Raw genomic sequence first — 25,297 nt, forward strand, 5'->3', positions numbered from 1 at the left:
CTCACCCTGGGGCCGGTCCTGCTACAGAGCCAAGGCCTGGCAGCACCGGCCCCCCGGCCTACTGTGGCGGCTGCTGCCAAGCACCCGTTGTGCGCGAAGGCGACGCAAATGCCGGCCGTTTGTTTCCCTCCCTGCTCCCGTCCCATCACCTTGCTGTTCCCCCCCACCCCAGGGTAAGCCGCTTGGGGAAATCCTCAGGTCAATCCTCATCCTCGCTAACCCCTCTGCCCCTTCCTTCCCCTGGCGCCCAGGGTCAGGGCAGTCCCCGGTGCCACCCTGCTGCCAGTGCCCCCCGGCACCAGCACGGTGGGGGTGTGGAAGGGGAATTAATCCCCGCCGGTCCCCGGGGCGCTGCGGGCGGCGGGGCCGAGCAGGCGGCAAGGGGAGGGGGAAATAGTCCCGGCCCGCCCTCCGCGGCCGCATCACTCTGGGCGGGAGCGCGGATCCCTGCGCGGGGTTGCTAAGGGTGAAAGTTTGCCGTGAGTTGGCTCACTTGGGGCCAGGGCGCGGGCGGCTCCGGGCCGGCGGGGCGAGAAGAGGCGGCGGCGACGACACGGGTCACCGGCATTCCCACCCCCACCTCCGGGCGTCCCGCACCACCTCCGGCCCGCGCCGCAGCCCCCGGGCCCGCCCCGCGGAGGAACCGCACCATCGGGGATAAGGAGAGGGACGGGACGGGACGGACGGGGCAGAGACCTGCACGCACCGTTCGGGCTCCGCCGGCAGCGCCCACGGCCCCCGCCCGCTGACAGCCGCCACCAGCCGCTGGCCCTGGAGCCGAGGACGAAGTAAGTGGGGCTGGGGGTGCTTCCCTCACACACACACACCCACCCACCCCTTCTCGGGTCGGGTCCCCCCAGCCCTCATTCCCTTTGTGCGCTCGGCTTGAGGGGGCTCGTCGTCCCCTCCCGGGGGAGGTAATTTATCCGTCCGTGGAGCGGCCGTGCGGCTGCCGGCCCCCGGGGGGGATTAATGGGGCTTCGGGGGAGGAGGGGTGTGAAAGTCATTGGGTCGGTGACGCTTTGCAGTGTCCCGGTTCACCATTTTTTTTTCGGTGTCCCATCCCTCGCCCCCCTCAGTCTGATGAGGAGACGGGAGCGGGGTGCGGCTCAGCCCCGACAGCCCCAAAAAGGACAGACTGGGCCCGGGGGCGGCGGCGGGCACCCTGGGCTGCCGGGGGAGGGGGGCTGTCGCCGGGGTGTCTGCCTTCTCGCACAGCGGATCCAGCCCCCGCGGGCTCCGGTGGGGAGAAACCCGGCGACAACAAAGGCGCTGCTGGGGCTGGGTTGGGCTGGGCGCCGCCGGCCCCTCTCCCGGCGGAGGGGCCTTGCCTTCCCCGTGAAAACAGGGGAGGGGGGCCTGGCCGAGGAGCCTTTGGCGGGCACGGCCGCCCCTGGGAAGGAAGGGGTCATGCGGCTGTGGGGGAAGGTCAGGTCTGGGTTTCCCTCGGGTGGGTGTGGGGGGGGGGGTCAGGGGTGCTGCACCCCCCCACGCACACCCCGATCCTCCAGGCCTTGGGGGTCGCCGCTGTGCCCCGCCTGGTGCGTGGGGCCAGGAGCTCGCCTTGGGGGGGGGAACCTTTCCCCCCTCCATCAGGGCTCTTTTGGGGACCTTGTTTGCGGCCCCGCGTGCCCCTCCGTGGGGATGGGGACGGGGGGGGGGGGGGAGGGTGCGGGGCTTGTGGCCTCCAGGGCTCCGTCCCGCAGCCGTGGGGCGGGGGAGTCTGCTCTGGGGTGGGGACGCGCCTCCTCGTCCCTGCCGAGAGGGAGGGGAAGGGAAGAAGGAGGCGGCTGCCCGGCGGTCCCCAGCGCCGGGCCGCGGGGCGTGTTCCACGCCGTGGGCAGCGCCGGGGCGGGCGGGCCGGCCGGCCTGCAGGGCGCATGTGCCGTGGAAAATTTTGTGCCCTGCCCCACCGAGCAAAGCGCCGGGCCGGGCCGGCCGCGGGGTGCGACGGGAGGCGTAGTCCGGGGGCGAAGTAGGTCGCGGGGCGGTGAGGGGGGGCGAGGACTACAAGTCCCGGGGTGCCCCGCGGCAGCGGGGTGGGGGGGAGAGGGAGGCTGTCCGGCCGGGTCACCAGAAATGGCCGCTCTCCCGGGGAGGGGGCGGCCGGCCGCCTGTCTCGGGTGGGTCCCCCGCAGGGCCGCTCGCCTCGACTGGGGGGAGCCCCTCCGCGCCCGAGGGTGGGACTGGGGGGGAAAGGAGGCCCTTGTTCCGGACGGGTGGGACCGCAGGTCGTCGTGGCAGCCGTCTATTAAAGTCAGTGGAAACGCCGCTGGTGAGGGTGAGGCGGCGGCCGGCCGGTTCCCGGGGGGGCAGACCTCTCTCAGGAGCTTGGAGGGATACTCGCAAGGTCACCCGCCGTGTTTGCGTAGCGAGGAGGAGAGGGCATCGTTCCCGTGTTTGCTCTCCTCTGATGCAAGTGATTATTTGGCCTCTCTCCTTAAGCACGTCGATGTGCTGATAAACGGGGGGGGGTCTGAGGGGGCTCCCACGTTCCCTCTGCAGCCCTTTGTTCCCTGCCGGCACCTCGCTGTTCTGCCCATAGTACAGTAAGCCTTTACTTTGGAAATGCTGGCAATGTGGGGCAAGCCGCTCTTTGTGGAAGCCTTATCAATTGTAAAAGGCATTCTGACATTTAGTTGTTTCTTGTCTTGGAGCCCTGCTGGTTCAGCTGTTTTGGTTTACTACTCTGTTACCACATTTTCGTGCGGTAGAGATCGAAGGGGTCCTACTGGAGCACATCTTACTGAGTCAAGAGCCCGAGTCATCAACGGTATTGCTGACTTTTTGTGCCTTCTGCAAGTATTGGCTATATGCAGCTACCTTGGCAGCTGTCGGTGTTATTAGACTCATTAACTCATCTTTTCATAGTCAAGGTACACGGTATACCCCAAAGAGCAAGTATTTCTTAAAAGAAAAAAGGAGACAATAATTTATAATTCTATCTCCTCGTTGTCTTCTGCAGAAGGTTGATGAGAATGTGGGCTCCTCAAAGTATATTGAGGCATTCGTGTTGTAAATAGGGTGGTAACAAATTTTGGCCTTTGCTCCTTTCCCAGTCTGTAATATCTGATTTCTTAATAGATTTTGGATGTGGAGTAGATTTTATTACATGAGATTAAAAGATGTACAAACTGTCTGTTCTCTCCCTACGTCTGCTGGAATCCCAAGCTGTTCCTCTCCCTCGGATGCCTCAAAGTCAAAGGAGCAAGAGGGTTCCATGTAATTCCCCCTTGAGGTAGCATGGGTCATATAAGCTCTTGTTAACATTTAGGTGTGCTCTTTCAGGGATTTGCTTCGTGCCATTTTCTCTGGCAAAGGCTGGAAAAGGCTTCGTCTTCTGAAAGGCTCTTGCCTTCTGAAAATGGCTTCTCCTTGCTGTTTTCTGAAAAACTATGGTTGCTTATTTCTTTGGTGTTCATCTGACCAAGCTCAAGTAAGAACAGGTCTTGGTGACCTACCAAAAATTGTTACACTACAGTAATTCCTTAAAGCAGGTTGTAAAGGCAACACTCCTTTTCTTCTTTTCCACCCTCTCATTCCTGTGTGTTTGTTCTTGTTGCTGAGTTAAACCCAAAGGGGATTCCTTCCAGAGCTGACCACCTTGTTGGTGGACTGGAGGTGTGGGATGTGCTTCTGGTTACCATCGTCCTGAAGCCAAACCTCTCTGAACCGGACTAGTGCAGGAAAAGCATAGAATTCACACGCTCTTTTTTTTTGTAACAAAGCCTCAAAATAACTTGAGGGTTTCTTTAAAATTTATTTTATCTTTTTGTCCACTAAACTAGACCAAGCAAACAAGTCTGGTCAGTTTTTTTTCTTCCTCCTGACCTAGGCCGGTATGGATACCTGGTTGTGCGGCTGGGACTCCCGGTTTTGCAGGGGAATGCTGACACTGTATCTTTGTACTCCATCCCCACCCCCAAATAATTGGCACAACTCATAAACATGAGGTCGAGTGCTGCGTGAGAGCATTCCCGAAGCCCATTTTAGGAAGATGGTTGAACACAGTGTGTCTGTTTGAGCAAGGTGAGGGCAGCTGAAGCCAGAGCAGCCTCTGACTAAGCTGCCAATTAAAAACTGGATATTCTGCTTCCCCCTGGAGAGGTGTGGAGGCTACTGGAAGTGCGCTTCCTCTTAAAATATCTGTGGGATTTGTTTTCTTTGGATGAGTGACAGAGCTTGGTGCTGACCTACCTGGGTGTTTTTTTTTTTTTTTTTTTAAACCCAGATGAACATTGTTTGCAAATCTGTGTATAATGGGAGAGTTGAGTGTTGTGGTTTTGCATTGTGCTTTTGTGGGCTCTCTCCATTTCAGAGACTTCCTTACAAAGGAGGGAGGGAAGGCGGATTACTTCAGTCTTTGGCAAGCAATTTCAGTTTTTATTAAGTAGGTACCTGATCCTGGCAGAGCTCATCTTCCCTCTGCGCAGGGATAAGCGATGTGAACTGTACTGGACAGGCTGTTGGCACGTGTGTGTTTGTGACCCCGCGCACATTTCCTGCCCCCCTCCCCCAACTGAATTAAACTGGGATTTTAGGCTTGTAGCTAGGCAGAGCCTCACTGGGTATACTTAATAAGATATGCGCCTGCCAGTCAGGGGGATAGTAAACATGGGCTGGCACCTGGTGCCTCAGCACCCTCCCTCGTTCCTTCTCATCCCTTCTGTGCTCCTGCCAGCAGGACACAGCACCCGGCACGGCCACCCGGCCTCCCGGAGGAGAGGCTGGCCCTGCTGTCCTGAGCACGAGCGGGTCTCTGCACAAGCTGCTGAGCGAGTCACGAGGTTGTTCGGGTGGTGCGCTTATGTTCCGGAGAGGCTGGCTGCAGGTGAGCCGTGCTGGAAGCAGCTGAGTGCCAGGGCACAGAGTGGCGTGTTAGATGTGCTGAAATAGCTCTGCCAGAGCAGACAGTCGGCCCGCTGGGTTTCAGCAGTGGTACTTGGCAGTGAGGTAAGTATAACCTACGTGCCTGTGTGCGGGTAGTAGCTACACCCTTATTTCTTCTGTAGGGGAGCAGGGAGACTCCCCTACCAGCATCTCTCTTTTGAGGGCCAGTAGATTTGGGGTAATTCTCCTAGAGGGCGTCGCTGCTTGTTAGTGTTTGTGCAAACAGCTCATTCTGCTTTTGATAATGAAAAAGTGTGGCTGTTCATCTGAACAGGTAGAGAGTTGTTGCATTCTCCCGTCTTCATCCATTCTTTTCTCTCTTTCCCTAGGTCTGTTTGGAGCCAAATCTTGTCTATGTGTGTGTCATTTTGTCTCTTTTAATACACTGCCCTGACTTGCTTGCTGCGAAGGGAGTATGCATCTGGAGATCAAAGTTGCTCTTAACTTCATCATCTCATACCTGTACAACAAGCTTCCTCGGAGGCGGGCAGACCTGTTTGGTGAGGAGCTAGAGCGCCTGCTGAAGAAGAAATATGAGGGTCACTGGTACCCAGAGAAGCCTCTGAAGGGATCTGGTTATCGCTGTGTTCACATAGGGGAGACAGTGGATCCGGTGGTGGAGCTGGCAGCCAAGCGGAGCGGACTGGCCGTGGAGGATGTGCGCGCCAACGTGCCGGAAGAGCTGAGTGTCTGGATCGATCCTTTTGAGGTTTCCTACCAGATTGGCGAGAAGGGCTCTGTTAAGGTCCTCTACCTGGATGACAGCGAGGGCTGCAGCGTCACGGAGCTGGACAAAGAAATCAAGAGCAGCTTCAACCCCGATGCCCAGGTGTTCGTCCCCATTGGCAGCCAGGACAACTCGCTGTCCAACTCTCCGTCCCCTTCCTTCGGCCAGTCACCTAGTCCCACCTTCATCCCTCGCTCTGCCCAGCCCATCACTTTCACCACTGCCACTTTTGCTGCCACAAAGTTCGGCTCTACCAAGATGAAGAAGGGTGGAGGAGCCGGAGGAGGGGGCGGCGGAGCGGGTGCTGGGCAGCAGCCAAGGATGGTCAGGTCTCCCACCACCAACCTGCTGAAGCACAAGGGCCTCTCCCTGTCTATGCACTCTCTGAACTTCGTCGGGAGCGCTGGGAGCCAAGCCCCGCAGTCGCAGCTCTCCCCCAACGCCAAGGAGTTCGTTTACAGCGGTGGGTCGCCAGGATCCAGCAGTCTCTTCTTCGATGGCGTTGCCGGTGAGAGCCAGGCCAGCAGCATCCCGCCAACATCACAGTTCAACACCGGCACGGGTGGTACCTTTGATATGGCTCAGGTCTTCGGTGGCAGCACCAACAGCCTCTTCCTGGAGAAGTCTCCCTTCGTGGAAGGACTCAGCTACAACCTGAATGCCATGCAGTATCCCAGCCAGTCGTTCCAGCCTGTTGTCCTGGCCAACTGAACGCAAGGAAGGAGAGTATTTTGGGGTGGGGAGGGAGGGGGGGGAAACGAGAACAAAACACAAATGAAAAAAGAGGGAGAGAAAAGAAAAATAGAAATATACAGAAAATATTCAAATCTTATAAATATAGCTTCTTGGGGAAAAGAGAGAGCCCAGTGTTGTTGCGCTGTGCAGGCAACGCTCCTGAAGCACTGACTTGTTTTTTAACTCAGTCCCTGTGCTTTTTTCCTACTCACTTTTTTACTCCTTAAATGAATCTTGGGATTTTTTTTGGTTTGTGTTACCCCAGCACAGGATTGGTGCAAACGTAGGTCACGATGTTGCTGATTCCCTGCACGCCCCCCTCCCCAGCACTGGACACAGGGTACTTCCACCTGGGTGTAGGGATGTCTTCTTTGTACCGCCTCGCTGGAGGAGGAACGGGGAGAGGATGAGTCAGTGTCAGTGGAGATACACACACTCTTGTTGCGTGCTAGCCAGAAATGGGTGGGTGGGCTTGCTTTTTCTGTTACGGCTCTACGTGTAGACGGAGAGCATCTACTGTTCCCACGGGTGTAGATGGTTGTGCTGTTGTTGCTCCAGGCTCTCCAGCCCGGGCTGGTGTCAGCTGTTCTGTCTGTGTGCTGAAAAGCACTAACTCTTCTCCTTGACCACCTCCCAGCACGTAGCAGGGAGGGCAGAGCGTTACTGTGAAATGGCTTCTTCCCGCTCCCTTCCTCATCTGCGCTTCTAGCTGCGGCTACAGGAGCACAGTGCTTTGAACTGAGCGACTCCAGTTAGCGTCCCCTTCCACACATGAGTGAGGGGGCCTCTCCGTGCCCTCTTGGGGCCAGTCGGTCTGGGTGACAGCCCTGTGGTGGACAAACACCACCCGCCTGTCCCTGCGGCAGGGGGAGGTGGTGCTGAGCCAGGCAGCAGCCCCCCAAACTTGGATCCTGCCCCCATTTTTTGGACATTCTCCCCAGCAGCAGGGGCCATCATCCACCCAGGGTGGACTCTGAGGTCTGAGTTCTCATTCCCTGCTGTGAATTCATCCTCTTGGAGAGGGAATTCCTTCCTTTTTTCGTTAGCGAGGCAGCACTACTTTTGAGGAAGAAAAAGGGCTATGTTGTTGAAGCTGCTCTCTTGAGTGGTAGCGTAAGGGTTTGTGCTTTCAGCCAGGTATGTACCTGACTAAATCTCCTCCCCCGCCCTTCTGGAGGAGCGGGAGGAGGTGGATGATGTGGTGTTGAAGGGAAGCATCTAGCATAAACTCATCATTCCAGCCAGGTCGCGTCAGTGCAGACGGTGGCAGGCTCAGAGCAGAATGGGGACGGGTGCTCTGAGGGTGAGCAGCCGTCCCAGCCTGTGAATGTATGGTGCCTCCCTGCCACGGTGCCAGGATCTGGGAACGCCACTGCGGCTTTCCCTGAGATGATGTGCTGCAGTCAGGCCATAGTGGCTGGAAGTGGCATAAAAGCTAGGTTGCTTCTGCGTCAGGGACTCCAAAACCCACCTTCACGGGAAGCCAAAGGAGGGCTGCTTCTTGCCCATGCAGGGTGGAGGCTCTCTAGGTGGGAAGGAGGTCTCCTTGGAGGCTGTTGTGGAAGTATGGAAGTGTGCAAAGAGGAGAGAGAGATGGAGATGAGGAAACTCCAGTCTTTAAAGTTCTCAGTTTAAAAGAAAAATAAGCTTTTTGCTGCCTCCTAAACTTGAGGTTTGGTTTTGTTTTCATGATGTCTCTGGAGCACCTTCTGAAACCCACTTCTCCAGTGTTTGTCGAACCAATGTGCTCTTTCAAGACATTCCTGTTTCAGGGGAGATCGGCTTGAACTTGTGCTTTTCCCGCTCCCTTCCCTCGAGCTGAGATGAAGGCACCCCAGCCCTCTTGTAGTTGTGTTGCCAGTGAGCCTTTGCAGAGGTAACGGGCTGTCCCAGGGAGACTGCCACTGCCTGGAGCTCTTTCAGGAGAGTTTCCAGCGCACCCTTCCCCTCTCCGGGTGCCCGGGGAAAGCATGGTCCTGTCCTCACGCCCAGTGCAGGTCCCCAAGCAGGCTGCTTGCCATCGAGCTATGACCAACGTGGTGGGTAGGCAAGGAGAGTGGAGCCCAGCTAGCTTCCCCCAAACTGGCACCCACGGCCTCAACCCCGCAGTTTTCCAGACTGGGATGAGTTGCTAAGGAACTGCCAAGCTGTTGGGTTTCCCTTTTTTTTTTTTCCCCTTTTCTTTTTTTTGGACCCCTTTACTTACGGACATTACCACTGCCACCCCATCCTTGTCCCTGGGAGTGTGCTGCCGAGCGCCAGCCCACTTACCACACTGAACTGAGGGATGCTCGGCCCCTAATGGTGGGACCTGGTCCACTTGCCCCCCCGCCCCCACCGTCTCCCCGCAATCTGGCAGAGCCACCCGTGAGCTGCTGCTGCGGGACTCCCCTCCGGCACAGGGAGGCAGGAGAGAGGTGGGGGATGCCCCTCGGCCACCTGCTTATCTCTGTGAAGCTTTGATGCCGCTTTGCCCTGCCACACGTATTATACCTGCTTTAAAAATAGTGGTGTGAGTGGAAGGAGGAAAAGAGGAGGGACCAACCTCTTTGTATCTTAAAAGGAAAAAAGCGTGCTTCAGAAACGTTCCTCCAGCATCAGGCAGCAATGGAAACTAACGGCCTTTTCGGGTCTTTTCTAGTCTTGGATGTAGGCGTTCAGCTTCAATTTTATTTTTTAAAAACCTGCACTAATTTACCTGGTTTCTTAGGAAGAGAAGAGAGAAAATTTTTTTTTAACTTTTATTTTTTATGGGTTTGTGTTCTTTTTGTTGATGTCCGTTTGTATTGAATAATTTGCTACATTTGTAAGATGTAAGAGGTATATATAATATATGTATATTTCTAACGTAAAAAAAAAACTGTAATTTTTTTCTTTTCAAGATTTTTTCTTAAAAAGAGGAGAGAAAAAAATATTTTTTCAGGAAAAAAACTTTAAAAAAAAAAAAGTGGTGGTGAAGATTCCTTTTTCCCTGCTCAGCCTCCCTCCTTTCCCTCCCGCCCTTCTCTGAGGAGTGAATCTACAGTTGCCTTGTGGGAGAGGAGGAGTGAAAGAGGACAGAAGTCTGTACGTCTCCGAGCGGAGGATTTCCGTGTGTGCTCTGCTTGGGTTTCTTTCTGAGAAGGGGGGCTACAGAGAGGGGGAGCCAGGGGGGTTGCTGTCTTTTCTTTTTTTTTTTTTTTGTCTTTTTTTTTTTTCTTTAGCGAAGGAGGAATACAATCAGAGTTTTGTATTCAGAATGTTGTGCAATATTTTGGAACAGGACATTGGCGTGTCTAGAGATTTAGTTAAAAACAAAAAAAACCACAAAAACAAAAAAACAAAAAGGTTGATCAAATCTGTACAGTTTCTATTGTTCCAGATTTTTTTAAGTTTGTATTAAAAGCATGATATAATAACCAGTTGTCCTGTGGTGTGTGTGCTGGGTGGGGAGAGAACACCTCTGCCATCTCTGTTCCCTGGTGAGGAGGGACACGGCTGCCTGTCGTGCCCACCCTCGGATGAACCGGTGCTTGGCGAGGCTGCTGATTTGCGGTGCACCTGGTAGAGGTTTGGTTGTGTTAGGAGCAGCCTGGCGATGCCCAGGCTTGTGCAACATGGCAAGGGTGGCTGTCGCTCTGACCTCTTGCGCTGCCAGGAATAGCAGCGGGTGTAGGAAAAAGTGGTGTGCTGTGCTTTGCCTTCACGCGTCCTGCTGTGATTCAGCTCCCTGGGGAGGAATGGGGGAGAGAAGGAAGCGAGAGGCTTTGCCTGTGGCACGTGATGCCTCTGGGGCCTTCAGTCAGCAGAGTTCCTAAAATACCCTTTGCTGGGGCCATTGCCTGCAGCCATCGCCCGTGGGGCTGGGCTGGGAGCATCTGGTGTCCCTGCACAGAGCGGACGGAGCCTTCCCGGGCCCTGGTTTCTGCAGAGGGGCTGCTGTTTGTGGGTTGGTTTCTCTCCCCTCTGTGCAAACTGGTTTGGGTTTATGCTGGGGAACCTGGGGTACTTGCTAAGCGAAGGAAGCCTCAAGTTGCCTGTGCAGGCTGTGCCCTCCCTAGGGTGAATGTTCATCCGAGGTGACTTCTTGTAGCAGGGCGTGCTTGAGGCTGGGTATGAGAACAAGCAATGATGGCGAAGGTCTGATTTTGTTTCTAGCCTCTCCTTGCTCAGCTTTAATCAGAATTTCTGTTGGAGGGAGCTGCTCCTTTTTAGCAAAGCGAGGCGAGATGACCCCTCTGTGCTGAGGGAGATGCCAAAATGCCTGTCCCACAGCATGCGTGCTGGACACAGCATGCTGCCTCCTTAAAAAGCTGTTCAAGGGAGCTGCTCTGGATGTACTTGAAGAAACCAAACGTGGAGCTGGTACTGGCAGCTGGGTCCCACAAGCATCCTTACCTGTGCCCCCTCAGCCCCTCTAGCCTGAATTTCTTCCTGGAAGAGCTTATGTTGCTTTGCCGTTGCTTTGCCCTTGGCTTTGCAAGCCCCGGGAGCCGGGCTGCTGCTCGCGCCCGCTGCGCGCCATGTGACTGTCACACACTGCTAAGCAACAAAACTATTTTTTCCCCTTTGTGTCTCAACCCCCTTGTAATCATTTATCTGAAGCATGCACAAATGCTTGCCCTTAGACACGTTTCTGGAAATGGAAAATCGAGGGCGAGTATGTGCCTTCCTGATCCTTGCCCTGCATTTGCTCGGCTGTGACGTTGGGAGGTATGGAGCCTTTCCCTTTTTGGGCACAGGTACGCCGAGCGGTAGGGCCTGGAGTTAGTTTACAGCTGATAGTTGTGCAGCCTGGGCAGGGATTAGGGAAAAGGCTTAGTAGAGCTTCATTCCTCGTGAGATACTTGCCCCTGTGCTGTCTTGGGGAGCCTGAAGGGTGTGGGGAGGTGAAACCCCCACCTGGAAGCAGCGTGCAGGGAAGGGGATCTACCCTCCATCAGCCTTCAGAGAGGAAAGGAGGTGCCAGAGCCTGGCGCTCGGCCAGTGTGGGGTGGTGCCTGGGTGTGGGAATATTTGTCGGGTGTTTGGGCAGTGACTGTGTCGGTCCCCAAATAGGGTGCTCCAGCAAGGCACCGTGACAAGATGGGACTTGTCTCCCAAAGCCTCCAAAGCGAGGGGCGTGGGGGTGTTGTTTAGACACTCATCACAGGGGACTCCGTTATTAAGAAGGAAACTTGTAACTTGTGTCAACGAGCAGGCAGGCTCCCACCTGAAAGGAGGAGACAGCTTGGGTGGAAAATGCCACACTTCAGCCTCGGGCTTTTCAGTCTGTGACAGCCGCAGTTTCTGACACGAATCAGGCTTTTCTGGGAGAGGGAGGGGGCTGGGGCCCAGAGAAAAGCCTTATGCAAGCATGAGAAGCTGTCTGTAAGGCAGCCATGCCCTGGGCTGTGTTTTAAATGGAGGCCCAGCAAAACAGCCTGAGTTTGCTCCGTCAGGAGAGCATCTCTGTCAGGAGAGCGCTGCCCTAGAGCCTCCTGGAGACTTGGGATACTGGGGATGAACAACACATGGCGCCCGCACTGCCTACAGTGGGTGCCTCCCCGTGGCCCGGTGCTTGCCGGCTTGCCAGGACCGGGAGGTGGAAAAACACCGCTGGTGGGGGAGCCAGGACCTGCCAAGTCCTTGGCTTCCCCGAGGAGCACTCCTGCCAACGCCACCTGCTCCCCACTCACGTGGCTGCGGCCCCTGGCACTGCCCGCAGCCCCAGCGGGTGCGAGGCTGATGCCACGGTCGCGGAGGGACGGCCAGGTCTTCCCACCCCATGTGTGTCCTGCGCTGAAGCACAGGGACCCACCGGCTGTGGCCAAGGTTAGCCACCTTCCAAACCTTGTGCTTTTTCCTTCGGTTTCTATGGCCAGGCTCCAATTCAAACACGGTTGGGAACACGCTCACCCCGGCCCTTGCAGAGCTGCTCGTCCACTGTCCCGCTGCTGCTGCCTGCATTGTCACCTCCAGAAACCTGGTTGGCTTTTCATAAAGCTGCTGAAGAGCGAAGCCCCAAGACGCCCCAGTGAAGGATAAGCCCTGGCCGGCACGCGTGGTGCTTACAAGTTGTACCGGGTCAGTGAAGGGCTAATTTGCGTGACAGTCAATTTGCACGTGGCCGCTGCCAGCGGCCAAAGTGCATGTGCCAAAGAAGCATACAGGATTTATTTTTTTTCCCCAAGAAGCCCTCAGAGGCACAACAGCAGGTCAGGAAAAGGAGATCTCTGTGAAGAAGGTTCAGGGCCAAATTCTGCCATTTTGCCTTTAGGAGGGGCAAGGACAGGTACAGGCAGAGGCCTGGGGGGATTCGCTCCCTCTTCACCAAATGCTGAACTTGTTCTTTCTTCACGTGTTATTCTGCAGTTGCTGAGACCTAGTTGGGGGTTTTTTTTGCTTATTTTTGTTGGCCTCGCGCAGCCTGCCACACTGCTGGCGCAGCCCAACTGCTGAAGGAAGCAGATCCCCGGGAGGGAGCATGTCCCTCCCACTCGGCAGGGTGTTTCCACCAAGGACAAAGTTTTCCTTGGAGTGAATCAGCCAGAAACTCCTTGCAGAAGGTGCAGCTGGGGCTTTCATCTGACAATTTAAAAAAAAAAAAAAAACAAAAAACAACCAAAAACCCAAAATGACCCATATGGGGTGATGTGTAGGGAGTGCAATGGGTGATGTTGCTGCAGCAGGACACACTTCTTCCACGGTCCTCGCTTTGCCCACAGCGCTCAGTGAATTCACGCAAGGACCAAGTCCAGCTTCCCCCAGCAACAGCCGCTTTTGCGTTTCCTGATCCTTCTGTGATCAGGTTCAGTGTCAACACGTGCTGCTCTGGGCTCCCGCAGAGGCCTGAGCAACGTCGCAGCAGGCGCTGGGCGCCTTTCCTAAATCTACTGAGGTCACCCTCAGTCCCTGCCTCTGCCCAGCATCACTGTGTGGCACCTGGCTGCAGCTGGGAGGGTGCACCGGCATCACCCGCGGAGCCTGCCAAAGCCGCAGCACTCACACAATGCACGGGGCAAGTGAGGGGCCATGGGCACACAGGAAAACTGGGGGTGAACCTGAAGATACCTCATCTGCTGGAGGAGCTCTGGGGTTTGCATCCCTGAGGGGACAGACTGGCAGCATGGCGGGGGAAAGGAGCAGCAGAGAAATCTGGAAGACCACAAACACGAGCTGGGGGAGGACTGAGCGGGGCAGAGGGAAGGAGGACAGCACCCTAGGGACATCTGAGGTGTTTACACACAGGTGCAAACATGGCAGGGAGGCAAGGGAGGCTGCAACTCCTCGCTTCCCCTCGCTAACCAGTGAAACGGTGCGTGATCCTGGTGACCCAACATGGGTGGCAGCTGCGTAGGCCTCCTGCGTAGGCACAGCCCAGCATAACCTCCCTGTCCTCGCCTGGCTCCTGCTTGTCACCCTCTCACGCATGATCATCCTCCGACTCTCCCTCTGGGCTGGTCATGACACAGTGGTTCCCCTCCGGGGACACCGCCAGCTCTCGCAAGATGCCCGTGAGTCACAACACTGTCATTGCTTCCAGCACAGACGTGGAGACGCTGAGGCTCCTGGAGGGGCCGGGGCTTCACTGCACTCACAGGGAGCTTGAGCGCCGGGGCTGGCACCCATCGGTCTCTCCTGCCACCTCACGCTGATCCCGGCAGCACTGGGAGCTGCTCCGAATGGGAAAGGAGATGATGCAGAGGGACAGGATGGAGACATGCTGGGGGAGGACAGTTATCCCTCGCAGCCACGCCACGGCCAGCCATCCACTGAGGAAGGGAAAGGGCTTGACAAACCCAAAAATAGGATCCAACAAAATAAACCCAGAAGGGCACAGGTGGGCTGTGATGCTCCGAGGCAGAGCCGAAGGTGCCCTCGCTGCCGAGGAGAGCAGTCTCGCTGCGTAAGCAGTGGCTGTTGGACAGGGCATTGAATGCTGCAACCTGCTGCCTAAGTGCTAACACATCAGCACGGGGAACCACAAATTGCTGATTTTTGGAAACGTAAGCAAAGAAACTTTCCTATATTCCAGATTATAAATCACAGCACAGATCAAGTGTACAAAATCAAGCAAAAGAGACCTCACTTGGTCCTTCAAACTAAGACCTTGGTCATTGAGACTAACTGGTCGGTACAAAGCCAGCTAAGAAAGATTATTTTATTCTGGTAAGACTTCATTTTTAATCTTGGAGCCATTCTCTTCTCCAAAGGCACCGTGCTCTTTGAAAAAGATTATTTTTCTCCATGGAGATGCTTGTTCTGGGAATTTTTTGACCAACCAGAGCACATACGTAGAAACCTTCTGAAAGTCAATGGTTACAGAGGTGACAGTGGGGACTTCAATAACCCCATAGCAAGTAGAGAATAATACAACACCTAACCAACACATACTTCATCAAAGTCATACTAGACCGGTATTTATTTCAGGAGAAAGCCACTGACCACATCTCTATGTCATACAGATATTCAGCACACAGAAAATATCACAGCTGAGGAGATTTTCCTACTTTATATTTTCAAGAAAAAAACTCCAGACTTCCCAATGTGCACCTTAAAATGCTACGAAAGGACCTGATCCTACGAAAGGACCCGAGCCCATCCAACCTTGGCCCCAGTGTTTTATATCATGGGGTGCCTGAGACCAAAACACTGACTCCTCTGAGCACACAGAGTAACTGCTAAGAGCCGCTGCAGGAACCCGTGGGTCTTCCAGCAGCACCCAACTGATCTCTGCCCCCTGTCACTGAGCTTCCCTGGAAAGCAGGATGAACTGGTTGAACGAGGTTGAAGACCACAACAGTAATCTGCAAAGCATCACTAGGAAGTGGAGGTCTGTATGAGTAACTGTGCTGACCCTTCCCTTGCCTGGCCAGTAGAACTTCATAGTCCAGAACCAGTCGAGGCTGGACATCTTCCTTTAACATACCTGGAGTGTCCTGCAAAGTTGCGCAAGTGTCTTCCAGGTAGGGCTGCAAGAGCTGGTGGCAGCTGCCCATTTCCATGAGGAAGCCACAAAAGCAAGAAGCACAGCACCCCACTGGAGAAGCCCATGTCATCTCAGTGGTGCGGCAAAGCTTCCCACAAATGGCTGAAGTTGCTTCCACAGCCTGGGAGGTAAAAAGAAGAGTCGCTGTGTCAGTGGTTGAAAAACACCGATTTTTATCCAGCGTGATCTCGACAGAATTGGGTACAGGGAGCTGGCTATGATCTCAGAAAAAAACCCTAACACCTCCCCAAGTGTTTTTCTGTAATACAACTCTGTTGAGGCAGGTATGATTAGCAAGGGGACCCCCATTTACTTCACTGCCTTTAATTTTGCCTGCTCTGCCTGCGAGGTCTGCAGACAGAAAAAGGTCTGCATCACAAGCTGTGCCAGCCGAACGCACAGAGAGCTCTTCCTGTCCTCCCATGCCTGTCCTCATCTTCACCTGAAGATATCGGTGGGGGAATTAGTAACTGCTGCTCCTGGAGGGAGCCACGTTTCCTCTTAGAGGTAATTGTCACTTGGAAGGATCTTACTCAACTTGTGGTGGCAGTGGCTGGCTTTCCAGGCTCTGCCACCAGCAAAGCAGGCTGCAGGGCCATGGCTTTCTACCTCGCAGTCACTCCAAAGCCTCCTGCCCTGGGGCACAGCCGGCTGCTCTCCTGCCTGGAGCCTGCCCTGCCAAAGCATTTGCTTGTGCTGGATGAATGCTGGCCTCTTCGCACCTTGCCAAGGTTGGACCTCAGGGAGTTAAATGCTCACACTGACCCACAGCTGAGTTTGTCGGCTCTCCCTTGAGGATGCTCCTCACCAAGCAGACTAGAAAGGAAGGTGAACGGATGCAACTGCATCTCCATGCACCTGCTGCCAGAGGCTATAGGAAGACCCCAGGCGTGTGGAAACGTGTCCCAGCTCTCTGGCTATGACACAAGCTAATGCCCCTATGGGTGCTGGTATTCCCCAGGTGGGAGCTCATTCATCTGGGCAACTTGGGAAGCGTTCTTCTCTAGAGCCCTAGCCTTCTCCTCTCCTTTGCCTCTCTATTTTCCTTACTCCAATGGATTATTTTCCCTAAATGCTGTGGCCCGATCCTGGGAGCAAACAGTAGCGAGCAGCAGGGTGCAAGGGAGAGTTCTGCCACCTGTGAGCAGCCATATCCCTCCCCATAGTACCCTTGAGCAGCCCCGTAGTACCTTTGCCTCCTGCTGGACCCATGCCCCCCTGCGCCATTCCCCTCTGATAGACCCGATTCCTTTTTTCCCCCACCACAGCTCCTCCTGGTCTTCTCCACTTCCCACACGCTCCCTGCCTGGCTGGCAACGGCTGCCCTCCATGAAACGAAACAGCATTTGTAAAAATATCTGCGTGGCATGTAGCTGTGGGAGCTCGTCGCGGCATTGCAGTGCGGGGGAGCCTCAAGCACAGCGAGAGTGCTGGCCGCACGCTGGTTTATCCTGGAGCAGTTGGCTTGGCTGGCAGAGGTGTTCCAGCTCTGCTGCAATAGCCCAATCAGTAGTTCAGGTGTTGCCACAGTCTCTGGCTACAGCCCAAGAGCTAATGACAGAGCAGGTGGCAGATGTGAGGATTGCAGAAGCGTGGCTGGAGATGAGGGGAGCTCGTTCTGAACAGCTTGTTGAGACCAGTCTCTGCTGACCAGCTGGGACAATGGGTTTTGCAAGGTGGATTGTTGCTTTGTGGAAGTCTCCAAAACACTCTTCAGCCTTTGAAGGATGCTGCAGCTGCATTTGGCTCTGCTACCCCTCCAAAATTATCCTAGGATTATTGGGGTGACCATACCCATGACCACTGGTTTACAGCAGGAGGAAAACTCATTAAACCCCAGAGGTGCTTAATCAGAAGCAAAGTGGCAATGGGGCATTGATACACCGTGAATGTTGATGCAATATGATGATAGAGGGGCATAAATGTCATTGTCTGATGAAAGATGGCTTTGTCTTACCCAATTCCTGTGCTGCGCGTCGACCACAAATGGCCCAGGGCATTTGGGAACTACTGAGCCCAAAGCAAAGGGAAGCTCGGAGGGAGGAGAGGAGAGGCTGAGGAATGGCAGTGGAAACTCTGTAGAAGTGTACAAGCAGCGCAGCGAAGAACGTGCCACTCAACACGCAGCAAGAGCTTGAGGAGGTTTTTCCAAGCAGGTTGAAGAACTGGTTAAAAAGAGGCTTGGAGCTATGACCAAAGAGGCTGCTGATGCAGTTTGACTCCTGCTGTGCTTACAGAAGCAGGCGTTTGTATATTCTTTGTAGGCAAACAGGATTATGTCAAACTACCTAATGCCATCATTGAGTTCGCTTACTAATGGAAACATTGAGTATGGGCTAATTGCACAAGCCAAAAGGAAGGCAGGTTTTTGTGATCACCACGCTGTGTTATCTACGAGTACAAACTGTTCCTGCAGAGCTCTGTATAAAGCAAGAGTATAGATGCAGCTCTGCTTGCTTACACACACAGAATAGTCAGGGTACACAGACCCTCTGAATCGTCTCTGTCTCAAGCTCTTGTCATTGCTGTCCTTCTCCAGGGTCTGCTTCTGCTTCTGTTGCACTCAATATCAGAGTTGACTTCAGTGGGAGCACCCAGGCCCTTGGGTGTCAGCCCCTAAGTGAGCTGCGAAGAAAAGGGGTCAAAAGCCTTGGGTCTGCGTTCATTATGCTGATGCTTTTTCCCCCTCAGTGACTCCAAAAACACCTTCAAGACCACTCATTGCCACTGAAATACAGCCCCATCTTGAAAAGAGCTATGTGGAAGTGGGTGTCAGGGCAGCCATTTTGTACCAATAACAATAATTTTGTACTAATACTGTGTTGCAGTAGGGAAGACAGAAATGACTAATTAAAATGTTGGGGAGCTAGTCAAGTCATGAGAATATTACTCAAGTGCAATTTAGCTGGGAAGCTGCAATTCACAGCTCTGCTATTACAAAAATACCACAGGACTTAATTCACCAGATAAGTGAATATCGTCGTCAAGGTATCAGGTTATCATCCCACCTGAAAGCAGCTCCAGGCTACCCACCGCCCAGCCCAGGCATCAGTTCAGAGCCATCCACAGAGCATGGCCCTGGCTCCCAAGTGGTCAGTGCCATTTCCAGCAACCGTAACTTTTTCTGGCCTAATACCAGGCAGGGCCAAGATGCCTCAGCTTGCAAACAGGATCATAGCTCAGTTCAGTCTTGCTCAAGATCAGGGTAACACTGTCATCAATGGGAAGCAGAATCCCAAAGCCTTACTGTTGCTCACTTAAATACTTCTTCATGCCCTGTATCATTTTGCAACTGTTGCTCTCTCTGTCCTGAGCCTTCTCCAGATCCTCTGATGAAGAAGATGATGAAGAAACTACTTCATAGTAGTAGAAGGGAGAGATCCAAGAACACAGCTTGGTGCTTGTTAGCTTGGGGTCAGGCCAGGCTCAAAGCAGACTCTACATAACCCCTGAGTGTGTCCCCAAGTATGTGGGGGCCTGCAGCACACGGACTTCAGGCAGCAAAGACATGCAATAAACATCAGCCTCTACGGGCCTGGTGTAGATTAACAGAAGAGCTGATGCATGAAGCATGTGTTTTAGCAGCTACAATCCCTCCCCCGTTGTGTCGGTCCCTAGTTTTACAGCTGTAACAACAAGTAGCAGAGGTCTAGTGTGGTGGAGCTGCGTAGGAGGAGGGCTTAGCTGAGAGAGGTTGGAGCTGCAGATGGGCTTGGAGCCCATGGTCCTGGCTGGAAATGATGTTTGGGGCTGTAATATGGTTTATAGGAGTTGGAGGGCTCTTGTAGTGACAGCTCTGGCACTGCTTTGGTTTGTGGCCACCACTGACCAGTGAATGAAGGGGGAGAGAGATGAGGCAGTGGTGGTGGAAGGAGAGGGAAAAGGACAAGGAAGAGGACAGAGCAAAAGGAATGCAAAGATCAAAGTCTAGCCAAGAGAAAAATTAATCGTAGAAAGCAAAGGAGACGGAAGGAGAGGAAATCAAGGAGTAACACAAAGGGAGAGACAGCAGCCCTCCAACAGCCAGAAAAGGGAGGCAGGAAGGAATTGGGCGTGGAGAGGACAACAGCTCTCATACCTGGCACATTTCTCTCCTGCTGTTGCTGTCTTGGAAAAGATGAGCCTGGATTTTTCTGGAAATGCGTAATGAGCAATTAGCACAAACACCTTCCCTGATAACCTTTTGTGACACTTTGAAGCTAAATGACATATGTTACAGGAAAGAAAAGCCATCCTGAGTGGGCTCAAGGAGGCATCGCACCCCTGTGAAAAGACCATTCCTGAGAGGGTAATGTGTGAGAGGCAGCAGAAGCAGCTGGACTCTGGAGAAGGGCTGTTTTGATCCCAGGAGGCCCTGTCCAAAAGAAGGGAAAGTTGCGGACACATCCTGGTGACTCGGTTGTCCTGCAACCAGTGAGAGCAGCCCTGCGCTTTCGCTGTTCCAGATCGGGAGATCGCAGGCACTTCCCCTGCTCTGGGTCAGAGAAAATCCCGTTCAGGAGGAAACACAGCTGAGATCTTCTGTCTAGCTGGCCTGCACGTGGTCCCCCCACAAAACTCCGCTCTGCTCTTTCAGCTCCTTGCCGCTGGCTGCCAGTGCAGACATCACGCTCACCAGTGACACCTCCTTTTTCATACGCTAGAAATGCCTGGTCTTGCCTCAGCTTGGCCAGCGGCAGCCCCTCAAACCTCCTGCCAGGGCATGAGGCGAAGGGCTAGTGGTTGTTCCTGCCTCTCCTCAGCGGGGCAGGATGCGGTGGCTTAGGCTCAGCCTAAGCACGGTGTGTGCCCGGGACCTCAGTCGGTGCCAGCAGGATGCACAGGGAGAATGAGTTTCCCCAAGCCTGGACTCATTCACAGACCAGTGGCTTCGCAGCAGGCCTGGCTGAGTGATGCGGAGCCAGGAAGGACATACACTGGGACTTACTCATTGCTCTGGGATGTCATTCCTAATGGAAAACAGCAGGGAGTAGTTAGAATATGCCATAAATATTTACTAGCTAAAAGACATCCATTTCCCCAACAGTTGTTAGAACTCTGGGTTCCAACCTTGGTTTCAGGGTTGGACTCAGGCTCCAGCTCCAGCACCAGGTGAACCCAGGCGTCATCCCAGCACCATCCTGGTGGCTCCAGGCCATGCCTCCCGTGCAGCGGGTGGCTGCATGGCTGCCAAACCAGCCCTAGGCCTGCCGAGCCCCCAGGCGACAACACGGTCACCTCCTGCGAAGCACAGTTGGTTTGTGGTTATGGAAATAGCTTGGCATTGTTTGAGACTGGGATGAGCCGCATTGTTCTCCCCACTGGGGGGGGGGGGGCTGCTGAGAAATGCCAAGGTTTCCCTTTGCTCTGGGAGAAGCTGATTGGGTCTCAGCCTTTCTTTCCGCAGCCGGCCCTCTGCTTGTAAACTCTAAGGTCTGACTGCGCTTTCCTTCTCAGGCTGCGCAGCACAGGCACGTGGCTAGTGCTCAGAAGACACACTTTAAATAACTGCACCACAATGACTCATGCCTTACCCGAGGCAGTCTGGCTGCTGGCATATAAAGCATAAAAGCCGGTGATCTTTGGAAGAAAAGATCCTACAGCGAGCAGACATATGGCTCAGTTCCTGGCCAGAAGGTGGAAGGGGTGGAGGTGTTGCTAGATGAGATAGGCTGGGAGGCTGAGGCTCACAGGCGCAGAGCTGCAACCTCCCCACCACTGCCCAGCTCTGTTCTCCTGACCTGTCACCACATACGCAGCTCCTTGTCTCTGGAATTTCCCCAAGTCAGCAGTTTTCAGAGCTGGGGCACCTTGGGGAGGTAGGGAAAAGGCATGTGGGAGCAGTGCCCAAGCCCAAGCATGGCTGATATTGGGGTGGGTGGGGGAAGCACTCTTTTGCCCTTTGCAGTCTTTGGCCTGTAGCACCAAGAAGGCAGGTGAAGATAGGCAGTTCTGACAGCCACAGTGGACCTTCACCTTTCCCTCAGGCACTCAAATCATCCTCCATTTCCCCAGCCCCCACCAGTCCCAGCACTGCCCTTCTCACCCTCCCTCCCTCTCAAAGGCTCCCCATCCACTCTCCCCCACTCTCCCGCAAGCTCCCCTCAGCCCCCAATCCCTTTGCACAGCCGTTTGCCCCAGAAGCACTGCAGCAGCTCGGCAGCTCCTGCCTGCTTTCTGCCAGCAGCCCATACCGAGAGGTCAGCTTTCGCCTTTGGGCAGCACCCCACTCTCCCTCGCCTCCTCCCCAGCTGGGTTGCCCTCGCCAGCCATGCAAGCTGTTTTCCCCAGCCCAGGGGCTGTTTCCAGGGCCCAGGCACCCAGGTGCTGCTCATCGGCTTTGGCAGAACAGCATAAACGTCACATCCCTGCCTGTTCCTGGCCCGAAGCGATGCCCGCGTGTCTCCCATTATGTAAGGCATAGTGTGTACAGGAGCTGGGAGGCCTCAGGCTCACTTATGCACTGTGAATGACAGCTGCAAAAATGAGATGGGGACTATTTTTAAAATCACTCCTCCCCTCCCTCCTTCTCCAACTCTTCCCCACGGCCCCAGCCAGGCTGTGTGGATGTCCAGACCTGGTCCTGTGGGGACAAGTGGTACTGCTGGGCTCTGCCCACTTTGCATTGCCATGGAGGGACATGCAGCACCTCAGCACAGGGCTGGTGGTATCTGGAGGATGTGTCCTCATCCAGCCCTCCTTGCCCATCAACAGTCCCCTGACATCCTCTCCTTCACCTTTCACAGCCCTCCTTGCTGGCAGGACCTGCAGTGCCCTTTTCCCCCCCCCCCCCCCCCCAGCCTCTCCCTGTAACTTTAGAAAGGTCATTCTCTCCTCCTCGAGCTGCAGGGTTATCACAATTCCTTGGAGCAGAGTGGAAGGGATCTCGAGGGGGGAAAAGAAAAAAACCCTACCTTCTCATGAAGAAACGTGATACCCCAGCACCACCCTCTCCCTCAGAGCAAGGGCAAGAAACAGATGGTCCGGAGCAGGGGGCTGCATAACATCTCGTCTCCCATTGAATTCTGCCAGCACGGGGACCGGCAGGGGAGAGTCAAGGTGGGTGAGGAGCTGGCTAAGAGGGGGTGGTGTCAGTCCCAGGGAAAGGAGAGTTGTCAAAATCAGCAGTGTTTTGCCCCAGAATGCTGTAAGGCAGGCGCCCTCAAGCCAGAGCAATGGGAGAAGACAGGCAGGGGGTGGACACTGCCTGCATGCTGCCACTTTGGCTCTGCATAAAGATATTCAGTTCAAGGATATGCCCAGCAAAGAATTGTCTGGAGAGACCAACAAATACGAGGTACCACTTCACCTGGCATAGTAGATGCTGGTCTAGACATTGATCCTCAGGAAGGATGGAGCTGACCTGCAGCAGGTACAGAGCAGGCTTGCGAGCAGCTATTGTGAGTGTGCAGCTTGTTTAATCTAAAACGGGAGAGGCTGAGGGGGGCCAGGATCCGTGCATCATAAATACATGCTAGAGCAAAAGTCTAACGTGTAGTCCTAGAAGCTCATCTGGATCACAAATATATTTAGACTTAAAATTAGAAAGAAGTTTCTGGCCAGCCATGGTATAAACTTCTGCGACAGCCTGTCAGGCTGGAAGGTGGGCAGAAGCAGCCTAATTTGGTAAGAGATCCAGCCGGCTGGTAGTCACTGCATGGCAGGAGAGGAGGGAACCCAGAATGAGCCATACCTGTCTGAAATAAAGCTTGCAATCACGTCCCCAAGCTGGTCCCCAGAGGGATTGATACAGAGCTGAAACTTCAGTGTGTTGCATCCTGTTCAGGTTACATTATTAATCTTCTGCTTCAGGGTCCTCCTGGACCCTTGAAGAGGCAAGGAAGAGGTCACCTCTTTTCATTCTGCATCTTTAGGAAATTCTTTAATTTCCTTCATCTCTGCAACCTCTCTGACCAGGGCCAGCCACAGGGTTGGAGTGAGGCAGGGAGGAGGAACGGGGCCACTCCTGCTGCTCTTAGTCATGCGTTGGGTGTGTTGGTTTGCCTTGCTCACAGGCTCGAGACAAAGCCAGCTCTAGGGCCAGGAAGGCATTTCCCTTGGGCTTGGCGTGCTGGGGCAACCCGGGGAGCTGGAGGTGTTGTCCGTTGTGGGAAGCAGCGTCCTTATGGGGCTCCTTGGCTGCATTTTCCCTGTTGCAAGAGCTCAGGGATGCTAGAGACGTCTTTGCTCTCTCCCACTTGTTCCCTCTGCCGTGTTTGTATCTTTAGGCTTCTGTGGAGCTTCACTATGGGAAGCAAGGGGGTGCCTTCAGGCTGAGGTGGTCAGGGTGTTCCCTGGATTGTCCTTACGTGTCTGGACTCGGGCACTACACTACGGTGTGTGCAGGTCAGAAGGACAGGAGTCAAAGTCCCAGATCTACGTTTCCATGTGGCGTGGACCCCATGTTATGTTACCATGACAAGGTCCTCAGGCTTGCGACCATGGTGCCACCTATTTTTGCCTGCTCCGAGTCCTCCTCAGTGCCAGGGACAGCTGGGCAGAGCCCCAGCCAGAGCTGTCCTGAAGCAGTAGCCTTGATCCCCGCCCCGCTTCTGGCCCCTCAGCGAACCCTCGCTGTTCTCCCCCCATCGCAGAGGTCGCCTGGCTTGCTGTCGGGCTGCAGGGAGCAGGAGGGCGCTGTGCCCAGCGCCGGGCCGGAGGAGGGGTGCCGGCTCCCGTGGCCGTGGGATGAGGGAGAGCCTTTCCCTCCGCGCCGTGAGAGGCCACGGGCGGCGCTGCCGCCGCCTGCCCGGTGCGGTGCCCGGTGCCGCAGCTCCACCTCGCGGCGGCCGTTGGAAGGGCGCGGCCCAACCGCCATTCGGGGCGTCGCGGGGACTGCCCGGGGCGGCGGGTGGGGGGGTGGGGGGGGGAAGCGGGGGTCGTCGGGCGGGGAAAAACCCTGCCCGGGGCTGCACGGATAGCGGCCGAGCTCGCCCGGCGGGGCGGTGCTGTCTGTACCAGCCTTCCTGCTGCCTTCCGCCAGAGCCAAGCTGGGCCACGCCGAGCGGGCACCGGCAGCCCCCCGCGTGAGCCACCGCGTGTTTATTCACAGCTGGGCGTAGGTGCTGAGGCTCGGATTAACCGGGGAGGGAAACATGAAGGGCTTGATACGCCTGCCTTTCCCCACGAGCAGCCCTGCCTGTAGCACGCACAGACCTTGAAGCCTCAAGACACCAGTGACTCTGGGGAAGGGGGAGCGATGTGCCCCTCTGTGAGCTGCAGCAAGCGAACATGCAACCATGCCATGGCTGCACAGACAGGAGAGCTGGACCACAGCGCCTCCAGCCACAGCTTTTCACCATGCCCGTGGTGGGTTTGATCCACCAGGACTCAAAGGCAGCATAAAAACAAAATGGTTTTTCCTTCAAAAAAAGAGACTGCAAACGGCCTAACCCTCCAGCAGCGCTGCTCAAACAAGCGTCCCAGCCAGTCATCTGCTCCCCAGCCACTGGGGAGGTCCAGCCTGTTGCACTGCCCCAGCTTGAGGGGCACAAGCCGGGGGTGCCTCGGCCACCCTGTTGGGCACTATGCAGAGCCCTGCTCTCCCAAGCAGCAGCATCCAGGGGCTCTCCCCAGGCCTAGGCTCTGATGGAGACTGGCTTTCTGCCCAACTATGAGTCTGCCTCCCACCCCAAATGGTGGCAGACCACAACATGATACTCATCCCTTCTCAGGAGCCATTTTGGGTCAGGAGGCCTTGGTAGTGCAAAGACTAGTGAGATCTCCTTGTGGTGAAGCTACTTGGAGGTCATGTGTCCTCAACTCTGTGAATGTCCCTGATCTCACTGACTCTGATGGAGCTTGTGCTGCAAGAGGCCGTGGGCATACGTGACAGCTCCTAGTTGCCAAGAAGGGATGTGCAGCAAGTCTCCAAACCTCATGTCCCGCAGTAGGCCTGCAGTCTTGTAGCTTTATGAAGCCAGTCTTACCATCAGGATGAGAAGGATTTGAAAACGGCGCCTTTTCCTGGGCTGCAGCAACATCCCAAGCAGGAGCAGGACACGAGCACCCATTAC

At 55.0% G+C, this 25,297-nt stretch overlaps 1 protein-coding gene across 1 annotated transcript; it reads left to right on the plus strand.

Moving 5' to 3' along the window:
* Positions 1–453: 453 nt before the first annotated feature.
* Positions 454–9,750, plus strand: TOB2 (transducer of ERBB2, 2). Its single transcript, XM_075751472.1, has 2 exons — positions 454–788; positions 5,220–9,750. Exon 2 carries the CDS (start codon positions 5,306–5,308, stop codon positions 6,326–6,328), a length of 1,023 nt encoding a protein of 340 aa, XP_075607587.1. The 5' UTR covers positions 454–788; positions 5,220–5,305; the 3' UTR covers positions 6,329–9,750.
* Positions 9,751–25,297: the final 15,547 nt, after the last annotated feature.

Source organism: Balearica regulorum, chromosome 1, assembly GCF_011004875.1.
Source record: "Balearica regulorum gibbericeps isolate bBalReg1 chromosome 1, bBalReg1.pri, whole genome shotgun sequence".
Lineage (NCBI taxonomy): Eukaryota > Metazoa > Chordata > Aves > Gruiformes > Gruidae > Balearica > Balearica regulorum.